General features: G+C 44.8%; 2 protein-coding genes across 2 annotated transcripts in view; one reads left to right on the top strand and one right to left on the bottom strand.

Moving 5' to 3' along the window:
• The window catches only part of LOC100965617 (60S ribosomal protein L5), a 975-nt gene extending 874 nt beyond the window's left edge, over nt 1-101 (bottom strand). The window contains exon 1 of the mRNA XM_012803806.2: nt 1-101. This exon is cut by the window's left edge and continues 874 nt beyond it. Within this exon, the coding sequence (XP_012659260.2) occupies nt 1-66 (66 nt within the window). The 5' untranslated portion in view covers nt 67-101.
• A 12,074-nt stretch (nt 102-12,175) lies between these two features.
• Nucleotides 12,176-14,576, top strand: SLPI (secretory leukocyte peptidase inhibitor). Its single transcript, XM_003787816.3, has 4 exons — nt 12,176-12,300; nt 13,016-13,174; nt 13,597-13,746; nt 14,361-14,576. The coding sequence occupies exons 1-4, from the start codon at nt 12,216-12,218 to the stop codon at nt 14,363-14,365; spliced, it is 399 nt and encodes a 132-aa protein (XP_003787864.1). The 5' UTR covers nt 12,176-12,215; the 3' UTR covers nt 14,366-14,576.
• Nucleotides 14,577-15,169: the final 593 nt, after the last annotated feature.

Genomic DNA, 15,169 nt, shown 5'->3' with positions numbered 1-15,169 from the left:
TCTTCTAAATTTCACTTGGTACCTCTTAAAGTAGGCCTTATTCTTGACAACCTTAACAAACCCCATCCTGCAGAATAGAGACCCGCGTCCGCGGCCCCACACAAATTTTCCCAACTGATTTCTTAAGGACCTTGACAGATTGATTCTAAAATTTCTTTTTTTTTTTTGAGACAGGAGCCTCAAGCTGTCCCCTTGGGCAGAGTGCCGTGGCATCACAGCTCACAGCAACCTCCAACTCCTGGGCTCAAGCGAGTCTCCTGTCTCAGCCTCCCGAGTAGCTGGGACCACAGACGCCCACCACAATTCCTGGCTATTTTTTGGTTGCAGCTGTCATTGTTGATTGGCGGGCCTGGGCTGGATTTGAACCGACCACCTTGGGTGTGCGTGGCTGGCACCTTAGCCACTTGAGCCACAGGCACCAAGCCTGATTCTAAAATTTATATGGTAGAGTGAAAGCAGAAGAATAGCCAAAACAGTTCTGAATAAGTGAGACAGAAAAGACTTGAACAGCAAAAGCACCAAGATTTAGAAAACATATGTGCAAATTATAGTAGAGGGATGCTGATGTGAGAATGGGCAAAGTGAATAAGAAAAGCAGGTAGGGTACAGCAATTTATGAAACTTCCATATATGAAAACTTAGAAGAAAATAAACGTGGTTTTATAAATCAATAGAGGATCAAAGATATAGGGAACAATGGACACTCTATATTGGAAAAAAAAAAAAACCAAGGTCTCCACTTCCAACTTTTTGCATAAAATAAGTTGTAGATTAATGACTCAATGTGAAAAATAAAACTTCAAAAAATATTTTTAAAAATATAGGGGTTTTTCCGTGGGGAAAGATGGTTTGTTTAAAATTGATATAAAAAGTATAACCTATAGAGGAAAAAGTAAGTAAAATTGTACTCCATTGAGATGAAAAATTACTCTTTTTGGGGGGTGGCACCTGTGGCTCAAAGGAGTAGGGTGCCGGCCCTATACACCAGAGGTGGTGGGTTCAAACCTGGCCCTGGCCAAAAAAAAAAAAAAAAAAAAAAAAAACCCTGCGAAAAAAGAAGTTAAAAAAATAAATAAAAATATCCGGGCGTTGTGGCAGATGCCTGTAGTCCCTGCTACTCAGGAGGCTGAGGCAAGAGAATTGCTTGAGCCCAGGAGCTTGAGGTTGCTGTGAGCTAGGATGCCATGATGCTTTACCAAGAGTGACAAAGTAAGACTCTGTCTCAAAAAAAAAAAAAAAGAAAGAAAGAAAGAAAGAAAGAAAAGAAAAATTACCCTTTTTGAAAGGTGACACCAAAAGCAGTTTGTCCCACCTGATGCCTCTACCCAGAGCTCCTTCATTGCCACTTTATGCATATCAATTGCAGGAGCCACAGAGGGACCCTCACACTCATTTTTCCTCCTGACCCCAGCCTTGGGCAAAAGGTACCCTCTTAGCTGCTCTCCAGGCCTGGGCAGGTAGCATTAGTCCCCAGGCAGCCTTATCAGATTCATCCAAGGTATTCCTTCTTCCTGTTACCTCATCTAGGAGGCCACCTCTGAGCCTTATTTTTCCTACTTGTAAAATTGGATGACCATAGTACCTGCTTTATACACTGCTATGAGGTTTAAATGTGAAAAATCATGCAAAGTCTTTAACACAGTGCCTGGCACCTAATAGATGCTCAGTAATTATTAGCCATAATTATTAGAATTATCTGAAGGAACACATGTATCAAGTGGGAAAGACAGGATTTGAGAAGAGGACAGTCTGATTCCAAACTCTGGGATCTTTTAATGAATGTCATTGAACTCAAGCAAAAGGAGTTAGGAGCTGACAATCTAGGAGATGTTTCCCCAGGCTTTGGAGCTTGGGGTCTGCATCCTCCTTATTCTAGAACAGTCTGATAGGTCATTTCTTTCTCAAGTCTTGGCCTCTCCCAGAAGCATCAGCATTGCCGAGAATTACCTAATCAACCTTCATTCTTTCCCCCAGGGCTTTAAAATTGTAGAACAAACTCGCATTGTGAAAAGCACATAAAATAGGGAAGATTCAGTGAGTATTACAAAGCAAACACATGCTCAACCTCCCAGAGGCCACGCTGGTTTCTCAACGTCTTACCAAGGCCTCACGCCACTTCCTTATGGACTGGTTACAGCTTCTTTTCTGTTAGTCATAGAGCAAACAGGTGTTTTACTTTGGGAAATTATGCAGGCCCTTGAGGATGGACCATAAAAAAACATCCTGGGTCTAGCTCTGTCACCATCACAGATAATTTCTTCGGTTAGGAGGTCTCAGGTGCCTCTGCTACTGTCCGATTTTTCTTTCTTCTATTTCAGGTTCAGATGTTTGCCGTTATTGCCCCTAGATCCCAGCTCTCCTCATCCTTTCATCCTCTAACCCTCTTTTCTACTGCTTTCTTCTTTAAGGACAACTACCCTTCTCCATCTCTCCAGAATTACTGAGAAGAATCCAAGTTGGACCAATAGCCAAGTTCAAGCCAAGGGAAGCTTAAAAAGGAAGGTGTTGAACACCCAGCCTCTCTCTTAAAGTGTGCTGCTCCTCGACCAACAGGGATGACTGGATACTCAGACCCTCCTGTGTTTTTTATTCTTTTCTTAGCCTCTTTTTGTCCCATCTGCACAAGAGTTTTGGTTATTTTTATTTCTTTCTTTAAAACAAAACAAAACACCTGCTACTATTGAACTTCCTGCATTTTGGCTAGTCTCTTGGAGCTTCTGATCTTAAGATCCTTTGCTTCAGGAAAAGCAAAACTATGAAAGACTGAGGATAATAGATGACCATTGATGGCCTCTTCCTAATTAGCTTCATTCCCTAAGTCCTTCATTCATTCTCTGGCTCTTTCATTCATTAAACTGCTTTTCTATGCCAGGCTGAGCACTGGGATACGGCAAAGAACCAAATAGATCCTGTTCTTAAACTCATGGAATTTACCACTTACATTTATTGAGGCCTACTGTTTACTATACCAATAAGGAACAAAACTGATACAAATTTTCTCCCTTAAGGAGGAAGTCATGTCCAGAGTGGAGACATACAAATCCTCAAACGAAGACGTAGATAAAGCAAGCCCAAGACAAGGGGCCTCTAACACAGAAAGGGAGTTAGAGACTCCCTACTTTCATCTTCCCCAATGCCAGTGGACGGTAAAGCAGATGATATCTGTGAGTACAGGAGGGAGTCAATCAGACAGAAACATGGGCTTCAGGGATGGGAATCCTAGAGTCAAGAGGAACCAGAGGTGAGGTAGACCAGCCTCCCATTAGAAGGAGCAGCCTCTACTTTTTCCTTTGTTCCCCCTTTCCACCCTACCCCTTAGCAGACTGGCTTATGAGTATAGCCATGGTAGTCCCTGGAAAGCATGAGCGCCCCCAATAGTGGGTAGGCTATTCTCAGTCTGTGCTGGCGGTCTCCCATCTCAGCAACATCAATTCAAGATGAGAACTTCATTTTTCTTACTTCAACCTCCTTATAGTACAGATGGGGAAATTGCTCAAAGAGCTACAGTGTTCTGACTAAGGTAATACAGTGAGCCAGTGACCTTTAGGCCAGACTGATAGCTGATTAGGTCAATAGTCATCCAGATTCTGAAGATCCTTCAAGGTATAATAACCTGACTTGGCAGAAGACCTGATATCTTTCTGTGAGCTCTGGGGTGTGTGTACATGCTTGTATGTGTGTGTGAGAGAGAGACAGAGAGAGACACTTTTATAATAATAATGACAGTCACCATCATTAAGTGCTTACTGTATGCCAGGCCATAGGCCAGATGTTCATTTGATCTTTACAACCATAAGAAGAGAAAGTATGATTATATTCATTTTACAGAAACTGATACTAGCAGAAGTCTCTGGATTTGCCCAAGGTCACAAAGATGTAAATTGTAGTGCCAAGGGTTGAATCTGGGTTAACCCACAACACAGCACTGCATCTATGTGTCTCACTAACTGTTGCACTCCCAAGGCCTAGCTTAATGCCTGGTTCATAGCAGACACTCAACAATTTTTTTTAAGTAAATGACTGAATACATTTTCTTAAGGCTAACGGACATAGGAAGAGATGATAGAGGATGGATGGAGAAAATGGAGTCAGAACCTGTAATCCAAAGTACCCAAATAGAATACACTCTTGGGGTTACTTGGGAGTGACTTGACTCAGAGAAACCAAATCTCACATGTGGCAACTGTGACTTTGGATGGGTCCCCTTCTTTATGGGACTCTGTTTTCTACTTTTTTAGATGGGTTGGTCTAAATCGCTTATGAAATAACTTTTACTGCAAAAAGTCTATGAGTTTAGGATTAGAATCAATTATAATTTACAGATGGCAGATATCTGGTCCTGTGCTATCCTCTATGCATGTCAGTAACTAATCAAATATAATGCTTATTCATGAGTTCTTATCAAACAGTGTTCAGAAGCCATTACCAATTAATTGCTCAGTGGCAGAGACTCAGAGTTTTTAAGTTGGTCTCAGCGGAGCTGTGCTTCAGAAGTAGACCTTAAACAGTTCCAAATTTTGAAGATACGTACATGAACACACTAGAGAAAGACAGGGAAAGGGTAGCAGCTCATGGGTCAGTAGTAGAAATGGAGTTCGAGTGCTTCTGGCTTTCATGGTGGTACACAAGAACCAGAAATTAAAGCCAAGTTACCCAGCGACCCACAAAACATGGCAGAAACCAGAATAGCATAGCATTGAGTCCTTTTTCTATGTGAAAATTATAAGGCACACATTAGATTAGCAAGCCATGCTAATTTCTGTCCTTTGCTTCTTCCACCAATATATAATTTGGATATCTCTGTTTACAGAATCACCATGGGCTAATTTTTTGATTGAGATAATCTTGAAAATAAATTCACAGTGAGACATTACTGATTGATAATTTGATTCTTATTCACATAAGGAAGAATAACCCCAAATAAGGCAGGTATTCTTAGGTGCTGTTGATTGAGAATAAGTGTTTACCGGAATTTTCAGGGCATGAAGACACATAACAATTTAGTCAAAAGTTGTTCTGCCTAGTTTGTTCAAAGGATAGCAGAAAAAAAATACATTATTAGATTTATTCAGATGGATGCATAAAAAGGAGCCAAATAGAAAACCTGGAAATAAATGAATTTTGAAATAAAAAATTCATTAGGCAAAAGAGAATCTAGACTGGATGCAGTTGAAAGAAAAATTAGTGAACTGGGAGCTGGTATTGAGGAATTTACCCAGATCACAGAGAAAAGAAAAGAAAACTATGAGACAAGGCAAAACAAGGATAACAGAAATAGGAGGGCTAACAAATATCCGGTGGAAGTTCCAGAAATAAAATGGAAAGAATGATAGAGAAGTAATATTCAAAGATAAAGGGAGGACATTTTTGCAGAATTAAATTAGGATATGCATCTTCAGATTAAAAGTGCACAGTTAGGATTGAGCAGAATATATCGAACACAGCATAACTCAGCAAGATTTCTGACCACAGCTACTAACGCATGCTTTTATTGGAAGCAAATGGACCAAGAGCCAACTAAATATGAAACCAAATCTCTCTGATAATGACCACTGATTGCTCATGTTAATCTCCAGGTCCGGCTGCACCTATATGAAGTGAGTTCCTGAAAAGGAACACCTTCTCTTCCCCAAAGAAATTGCATCCTCTGCAATACTTTTGTGACATGTGGCCATAGATGGTAATGGCCAAGAGAAAGGCTCCCAAGAAGCAGAACTGGCTCTTCCAGATAGGTTGAACAAGGAAGTCACTCCACCTCCAGGTAAGGTGTCCTCATTTCTGTGTCTTACAGGATATGCCATTTGTATTATGAGCCAGTGACCACCTGCCACCAGCAATATATATTGCTTCTTATAATTCCTCTTTGCAAAGAGGAATTTTTATTGCGGTTATTCTACCATTTTATATTGGGAACATTTGAAATGGTTAAACATATTTAGGTCTACTAAACTTAGTCTCTAAGGAGTCTAATCTTGATTTCACTGACAAGAACTCCTTTTATCCAGATTCTAGACCTGGACATGAATGTGGTACCAGGAGAGACATTTTCTTGCCTTTCTTTATGACAGAGGTTGGGTGCATTTTTTTGTTTGTGTTGGTGGTTTGGAAAATATTTTAATGGTTTTAGAGGACATTGCGGATATTACCACTGAGCATCCTTCCACCCTCCTTCTGGCGGCTTTATTCTAACTTACCCCTGGAGAATCACTCCCTCTCCCACTCTTGAAAACTGCATTTGGGGTTTCACGCAATCACGGGTCCTGTGACCTTGGCTTAAACTAATCAGTATGTCTCTTTTCCTTGGCCCCAATCATTGGTTTGAAGCTTTAATTCTAGTCAATTCTAGTCAGTTGAATTACTCAGAAGTCCTTATTGGACTTGAATTTGAGAAGATGGGAGAAGATGCTATAGTCTTAGTACAATCACTTCTCTCAAGTTGACCACAGGGCCTTGGATACCAGAAGTGATGCTGTCAGGTGTGAGCCTTGGACATAGAACTCTCCAGTCATAGTGATCAACAAGGTGCTGTGGACCATGTCCATCCAAGATTCTGCCACCTCCCGTCATGCTTTATGGAGAGACTCTCTGAGACTCATTTTTATTTGTAAAATGAGATGGCATTAGTATCTACCAAGTTTGGGGTGAGGGTTAAAAGTTAGAGAACATGCAAAGCCCTTGACACTGTGACTGGCTCAGTAAGTGATTTCCCGATAAATATTACTGATGGTGATTGTAACTGTCTCCAAAGTAAGATAGCTTTTTTTTTTTTTTTTTTTTTGAGACGGAGCCTCAAGCTATCCCCCTGGGTAGAGTGCCGTGGCATCACAGCTCATAGCAACCTCCAACTCCTGGGCTCAAGCGAGTCTCCTGCCTCAGCCTCCCAAGAAGCTGGGACCACAGGCGTCCGCCACAATGCCTGGCTATTTTTTGGTTGCAGCTGTCATTGTTGTTTGGGCCTGGGCTGGGGATTCGAACCCGCCACCTTAGGTGTATGTGGCTGGCGCCTTAGCCGCTTGAGCCACAGGCACCGAGCTGGAAAATATTTTCTCAGTCTGCTTCTAGCTCTGCTGTAAAGAGAGCTAGAAGAAAAGAAATTATTAATTATTATTAATCTTAATAATTCAGTTTTTCTTTTCCCTATCTGCTTCCATAGGCAATCCTGTTGGCAGTTTCTTATTGTCTAATACTTGTTTTTCCTTTTGTTTTACCAGATTGCTAAAGCATTTCTTTTCTTTCTCCCTCCCTCCCCTTGACTGTGTCTTCTCTGTTGCCTGGGCTACAGTGCAGTATACAACATGGGCTATATACAACAGCTCACTGCAACCTTAAATTCCTGGGCTCAAGTGATCCTCCTGCCTCAGTCTCCCAAGTAGGTGAGACTACAAGCATGCAACACCATCCCTGACTAATTAAAAAAAATTGTTTTTAGGGAAAGGATCTTGCTATGTTGCCCAGGCTGGTCTTGAACTCCTGGCCTTAAGGATCTCCTTAAGGAACTCCTCCTGCTGCTTTTTCGCTGGGTGGGTATTTTTTACCCTTGCTCAGATTCTGCTTCAGCCACCCCTCATCCATGCACACATGAGCCTAAAAGAACAGTTTACCTTTCCAGGTTTTACTAGGACTATGCTAAGTGGCTGGGAAGGAAGTTCAACGCTTGTAAAATTCAAACTTTCTTGGGCAGAGAAACACCAAGGAGGAGTGGTTAGGTCATCTGTGTGCCTCTAAGGTGTGGGAGATCTGGCTGCCAATTCTGTCACCCATGCACCTCCAGAGGTGCCAGGAATGACCCCACCCTTCCCTGTTCTCCCCTCTTTCTCGGGTCCAGGTTCAGCCCTTCTCTCACCACCGTGTCCAGCTACCTCCCTCAACCTCCTGACTTCTGTGTCTTCATTCATGGGAATATGTCAGGTGAAGTTATTAAGGCAACTGTAAAGGCCAGAAAGTTGGCTGAGGCTCCTGGGGTGAATTTATGACTTGGGAGGAAATGGAAAAATTGTCTAAGAGTCACAGTTATCATCTTGGGACAGAGGGAGGAACTGAGACCCGGAAAAAGGCAGTGGCTGCCTTATTCCCACGGTGATGAACAGTGAGAATCTGATTTCCTGCCAGATTCTGAAAGAGGATTCGTTTTGCCATTGTTTCCTGTTTTTGTTTTGTTTTTTTGAGACTGTGAAATGTACTGAATTTTAGCTAAGAACAGTGAATTTTAGTTAAGGGTAAAGATAGCATCGGCTGTCAGGTGGAGACACCTGGCACGCATCTTAAACTTGAGCAGTGAGGCTTCCTCTCTGGACCTCACACTTCAAGGGGGCCTTTGTCTTTGGAGCACTGTCCTCAAAACTGTCCCTGCTCCCCTCCAGCGTCTGAGGCCAGCCAAGACCAGCAGAACCACTGGGACAGAGCACCCTCAGCTTGTACTGAGACCCGCGTAGGTCCTGGCGTTGCTTCCTCCCACTGGACTGTTTCCCACTCTCTGTTCTTTACCTGTGAAATCTAGGGCAGTTGTCCTGCCTCTAGGTGGTCCCTGGCAGGAGCCTGTGACTGCTGCTATCTCTTCCCCCGGGGCCTTTCCAGGTGATGTCCTTTTTATTTATTGTTTTGCTTCTGATCAACGTGGGCTCTCCCCGTCAGTCTTGAAAGTGATGGATGAGGGACGATGCGTCTTGTGCGAACAAAACCCTTCTCTTGCTTCACCCATGAGCCCCACCAGGGCCAGCTACATAATTTGCAGGGCTCAGTGCAAACAGAAAAAAAATGAAGCTCCTTGTTCAAAGCAGGCAGAAAGTGGTAGAAATACTAAAATTAATTTTTTTTCTTTTCTCTTGCAGTCTCTCTCTAGACCTGGCATGATGTTTTACAAACTTACTGAACGTTGTTCCCCCACAGACAGTGGATACTCACCGGGAAAGTACAGACCTTCATAGATGCCCAGGGTCCCCACTCTGCCACTTGGTGCACGTACGGGACCCACCAGCTGCCAGGATTCTCCTCCTGTCAGCTCACTGGTGGTAGCGACAAGGAACCAGGCCAACAACCCTTGAGACAGTAATTGGAAACCAGTATCCAGGGACAGCATAAAGGATGATGTAGCCTCACAAGTGATAATGTAACCAGCCTTAAATAAATGGTACTGGGAGGCACAGTGCCAAGAAGGGTGCACTAGTCAGGATCCCCCTGGGAAACAGAATTAGATAGATGATATATGATTGATTGATAGATGGATAGACAGACCTGGTATGTATATAATAGTATATACCTATAACAAAAGATAAATACAAGCCACATGGAGCACCTCTTGTCATTGTAGAAGTCAAACATGAGTTGAGTAATACGATCTTAACACCCTTTTTTCCTTTCTTAAAATCTATACACATTTTTTTGCATCCTCTGTATATAGACGCACATGTCAATAAGAGATATACACACATATATGCACATACACAAGCACACATGTGTCTGTACACACATAACAATAGGAGATACACACACACGCATCCCAATAGGCCAAGTAGGTCTATTTTATCAAAAAACAGGGCCAGATTTGGTCAAACATTTAATGGGGCAGAGCAAGATGGATCCAGCCCCAGGACTCAGCCTGTGTTAGAGACCGACAGCTCCCTGTGTGCCTAAGACAAAAACAACATCTACTGTGCCCAGTGGACCAGACACCGCTGAGCGTTTACCAAATACTCTTCACAGCTACACAACATAGAAAACAGTAATACTCCCACTTTGCAGCCGGGGTAACCAAAGTTCAGAGAGGCTCAGGGATTTTCTTCCAATTTGTGAGTCTGCCTTTCAAGTTCAAGTTCTTAACAACCACAAGACATCAACTCCGTGTACATGTTCTTTATTGTGGCCTCAGAGTGGGCTATAATAGGCACAATACCTGGCAGGTGGTAAGAAATGGTTGAATCATTTTTGTGTGGATGAAGCGAAGAATGGATGAGTGAGTCTACAAGATTTGGGCAGAAGGCAGTAGGGGGCCCGTGAAGTAGATTTAGTGAGTCAATCTCAGGTTAAGATTGAGTTGGGGGAGTGTCCACCACCAAACAGGTTCTGCAACTCAGCATGTGAGTGACTGATTTTTGAAAAGCTCAAGCTCATGTTGGATGATGAGCTCATTGAACACCTTAGGGCTTGTACCTTTTCCCGAGAGATTCAGTCTCTTTAACTGCAAACTGGGGATTTGGTCCCCTAGACCGGGGTCAGCAAACATTTTTGTCAAGGACAAGATGGTGAATCTTTTAGGGTCTGCGGTAATTATTTTAGGTCTCTGTTGTAACTACTTGATTCTGCCACGGTCGTGGAAAAATAGCCTTAAACAATACATAAATGAATGAAAAGGTGGCTGTGTTCTATAAAACTTTATTTACAAAAACAGGCAGCTGGCAGGATTTGGTCCTGGAATGGTATTTTTCTGACCCTTCGTCTGGATAACCTTTGAGGTTCCCATTCGTCTTAACACTCTGTGATTTAAAGGCTTAGAACCAACTGTGTCAAGGACAGAAATGATGATATATCGCTATCCTATGGTGTCCCCGGAAGACATGCTAGTTGATCACAGGACTCGTGAGAAAGGAGTTGGCTTGAATCAATCAATCAGTCGACCACAGACAGAAAGCTTTACCTGTAGTACTCTCCTTTTTTTTTTTCTCTTTCAGACCCAAATATTTAGAAAACTTCAGATACTCTTCTTGAGGGTGGCACTGAAGAAGATGGGGAAAAACAGAGAGTGGGAAAAACAGAGAGTGGGAAGAACAGGCGCTCTGTGAGAGGAATCAGATTGTCCCCCGGGTGGTGGGGGCGAGAACAAAAACCCTGACTGACAGTGATGCCTCCTATTGGTGAACCTCAGACACTCTGATTCTCTTACCCACGCCATCTAGGAGAGAACGTGCCCGGCTCATAGTAATTATCCAGTGCATATTAATTTTCTTCTTTTCTTTTTTCCACCCAAATTTAAACCATTGAGTGACTTTGGCATAGAGGGCTCTGCTGCCGGTTGGAGAAAACTTAATTACTTCTGGAGCTGTCACTCCTTGACAGTGTGTGGGTCTTCATGTCTGTTGGAATGTCCATGTACTCTTGCTTTGAGGAACAATTGGGAGAATCCCAAGTCCAGGAGATCACACGATGGTGAGGCAAGAGCTTGGACTTTGTGGTCAGAGGGGTTTGGGTTGAATTTTAGACATAATGATCTTTCTCTTCACCATAAAAAGGGATCTATGCAGGCCAAGTAGCACATAGGATCAATTTAATATATAGCAGCCATGCTTTTTGGCTGTTGTGTGGGCTCTGTAGGGGAGTGAGGGGCATTTTAGGGACTATTCCTCTAACATCTCAAATTACATCATAGCTAAAAGGTGATTTCTTACAGTAACTGCTGTAAGGAGCTGCTTTGCCCCTTTATCTCAGATTCACTTCAATTCTCTTGGGGGGGAAGGGATATAATTCATTTATTCTTTTCAGAATCCTTTCATATCCTTAATCTTGCAACCCTCTGAGAAGGGCTGACTTGGTAGTAGCATCCCATTTCACAGCTGGGAAAACTGAGCTCCAAAAATATTTGCTTCCGGCAGAGCTCTTCCTTCTGCAGTTTTCGGTCATTGAAGGGGTGCTTCCCCTATTACCAGGCATGGAGTAAGCACTGAGGACATAACGGTTCAGATATTTCAGGGCACCAAATATCTGTTCGTTGAGTGATACGTCATCGTACTTTTGAGAAGGAAATTGCATTGAGCTATCAGCAGAGTTTCGCAATTGCCTGAGAGCCTAGGAGTGTCAGAACTAGGGAGGTATTGCACAGTCTCAGCTGGGAGTCTGGGTATCTGGTTTCAACTCCAGGTCAGGTAGCGCCTTTGCAGATGACCTCTCCTTCCACTCTCCACCCACAAGGCTAATAGGCTGGGCCCTCATGATCTTCAGGGCTCAGAAGGTCACCTGAGGTGGGGTCCTTATCAGCCTGTTGACACCTTCTAGACCAATCTCTTCCTTTTCTTCTCTGGTGGTTATTCTGCGGGCTTCACGGTCTTGCCTGGAATGGAAAAGAACCACCATCCCCCTGGTATCAGGATTTCTGGTCTCTGGGCAAGCTTCCTGCTCGTGCAATAGCAGCTGGGAGTGGCCAAAAAAGTTCTGGTGGGGCCACGCCCTCCTGCGAAAGTTTAAATAGGGAGGCTTGGCGTTGACCCTCAGAGTCACTTGCCTTCACCATGAAGTCCAGCAGCCTATTTCCTCTCGTGGTGCTTCTTGCCCTGGGAACCCTGGCACCTTGGGCTGTGGAAGGTTCTAAAAATGGTGAGTTGGAGTCACCCTGGGCCAATCATGGCTGCAGGGTCGGCGGGGGGTGGGGTGTCTCCTGGTGGTGTGGGCATATCCCCTCCTCTAGATTCTTAACAGCTTAGTTTCAGGAGCGCTCCCTGCGGGTAGAGTAAGTGTCCAGCTGAGTTCCAAGGTCTCTGCAAGGGCTTTTGAGCATTTTCAAATGCTTCTTTTACTCTCCTCCCTTCCACACCCTTCTCTTCCACTTCCTTCTTCTTCGTCCTCATTTCTTTCACCCTCCAACCCTGTCTGTGACTCTCCCATCATCAGCCTCTCCCTGCTTCTCCTTTGCCTCCCTGTGTTTCTGCTTAGTCTCTGTTTCCGCCTCTGGCTTCAGTCCTCAACATCTCTCCTGCTGGTTCTGCAGTGTTTATGTTGGTTTATTTCTCTCCATCCCCATCACTCCCAGCCTTCCTCCTTACACTTGCCTTTCTATAGCTTTGGGTTGGGCTGGGTGGGAGACCTTGACTGGCTGCCCTCTGCTGTTTTCATGTGTCTGAGACTGTCCTGTCCATGTGTCTAGTTTAATCAGTCAAGCTCTTCCTGGAGGTCAGATGGGCATGTCCCTTTGAACTTTGTGGATGGCCAGAGAGAGGGTCTCTTCTCCTGGAAAGCAGTACTTTGTCCCGGAGTCATGATGGCTACTCAGTCCCCAGCTCCTCGCTTGATCTCTGGATCTTCTCTTTAAAAGCTGTGAAAGCTGGAGCCTGCCCTCCCAGAAGACTTGCCAAGTGCCCTAAATTTGAGAAGCCCGAGTGCCGCAGTGACTGGCAGTGTCCAGAGAAGAAGAGATGCTGTACTGATGCTTGTAGCGTCAAATGCCTGGATCCTATTGACATCTCATCATCAGGTGAGCAGGTTGGGGAGCTTGGCAGAGGGGAGTGACCAGAGGACACAGCATCAGGGGGCTGGAACTGGGCAATGGGTCCTGCCTAGACCTCCTCCTTTCCAAGACTTATTGAGCAAGTGGATCAAGGATTTCACTGCACCAGGCAGGAAGTTAGTGACCAGGCTGGTAAAGCAACTGGCTTGTCAAGAGGTCAGTCTTCCAGAGAATCCCTGGGGCATTCAAGTAGCCAGGCAGCTAGTGGACAGCTGGTGCCTTGGGGGCCTGATGTTAGAGGGGAGCCAGGTGCTACCTTCAGGGGGTGCCTTATGGAGGAGGTGGTCGTGATGGGGGTGGGGGAACAAGAGACGATGCCTCTGCTCAGGCTGGAGCAGGCCTGATGTCCAAAATACAAGGCCTCTGACATGCGGGCCTGCTCTCACCAGTGAAGGAGAAGCCTGGGGCCTGCCCAGTGGTCCATGGCCGATGCATGATGATTAACCCCCCTAATCACTGTGAGAGGGATGGCCAGTGCCAGGATGACTTCAAGTGCTGCATGGGCATGTGCGGAAAAGCCTGCGTTTCCCCCACAAAAGGTAAGCCAGGGGCTGGGGCAGACCAACCTCTCTTCCTCCGGCCCTTCTCAGCCTTACCCCTAGGGAGGTCCAGGAGAATGGCAGGGGGACTCCCAATCCCCAGCAGAGCCTCTGACTTCCCAATCCTCCAAGAGTACTATTCCCCAGGCCTCAAGCAACTCACTGAGGGTGTGAGTGGGCAGCCCTGAAGGAAGTCTGGATATGAGCCCTCTCTCACACAGTTTGAGCAAAGGCCCTGGGCAAGTGACTTTCTGAGCCTCGGTTTCCTTATCTGTAAAATGGACACAAGAAAATGGAAAGTGCTTTGAAAAGCACAATGTGCACTAGGTATCTGTTATTCAGGTTATGTCTATCATGTTGTTGAAGATTAAAGCCTAGAAGATCAGTGGAGTTTGAGGATAATCTTGTTTGGTGCTCTGAGTTTAAAGTTTTACAGTGAAAACTAGACTTGAACTGAGTCTCCTGACACCAAGACTCTGTCAACTACTCCACCACCTTGCTATTTTCTCTATCTTGTGTGTGTGTGGGGGGGGGGGCGGTCCTTGCCAGGGAACAATGCAGAGATGATTTGACTGGTTCCTATATTGAAGCTCTTCTCTCAATTTCTCTTGCAGTCTGATTCCTGCCGCTGGAGGAGGCTCTGGAGTCCTACACTGTGTGGCCTGGGAATTCCCTTTCTGCCTCCCAACTTGGACCACTGGGCACTCCCTGCTGAGGGCTGGGTTCCACCACCTATATTCTCCCTTGGGGAAAGGCTAGGCACACAGTAGGCCTTTCAGGAAATGCCAGTTCATCAGCAAATAAATAAATGAAGATATTTCTCTTGTTCATCCCGCTTCTGTAATTCACTGAGGGTATGAGTAGGGCAGGCAGCCCTGATGAAGTTGAGATATAAGCCCCCCCTTCTACAGACACAGAGTGGAAGAAGGAGGTTTAGGGTCTGGGTAGGCTTGAACTCACATCATGAATCTGAAAGTACTGACTCTTGCAATGATTTTGGACAAGTGACTTTATCCCAAATCTCAATTTCTTTATCTGTAAGTGGCAACAAAAATCTGTCTCTTGGGCTCAGTGCCTGTAGCTCAGTGATTAGAGCAACAGCCACATGTACCAGGGCAAGTGGGTTTGAACCCGGACAGGGCCTGCTATAACAACAATGACAACGACAACAAGAAATAGCAGGGCAAGGCTCTGCTCCTGTAGCTCAGTGGTTAGGGCACCAGCCACATATACCGGGGCTGGTGGGTTCAAATCCAGCCTGAGCCTGCTAAACAACAATGACAACCACAACCAAAACATAGCCAGGTGTGGTGGGTGCCTGTAGTCCCAGCTACTTGGGAGGCTGAGGCAAGAGAATTGCTTAAGCCCAAGAGTTTGAAGTTGCTGTGAATTGTGATGCTACAGCACTCTACCAAGGGTGACA

Source organism: Otolemur garnettii, unplaced genomic scaffold, assembly GCF_000181295.1.
Source record: "Otolemur garnettii isolate 467f Iridium unplaced genomic scaffold, OtoGar3 scaffold00023, whole genome shotgun sequence".
Taxonomy (NCBI): domain Eukaryota; kingdom Metazoa; phylum Chordata; class Mammalia; order Primates; family Galagidae; genus Otolemur; species Otolemur garnettii.
This window is presented reverse-complemented; position numbering and strand designations above follow the sequence as displayed.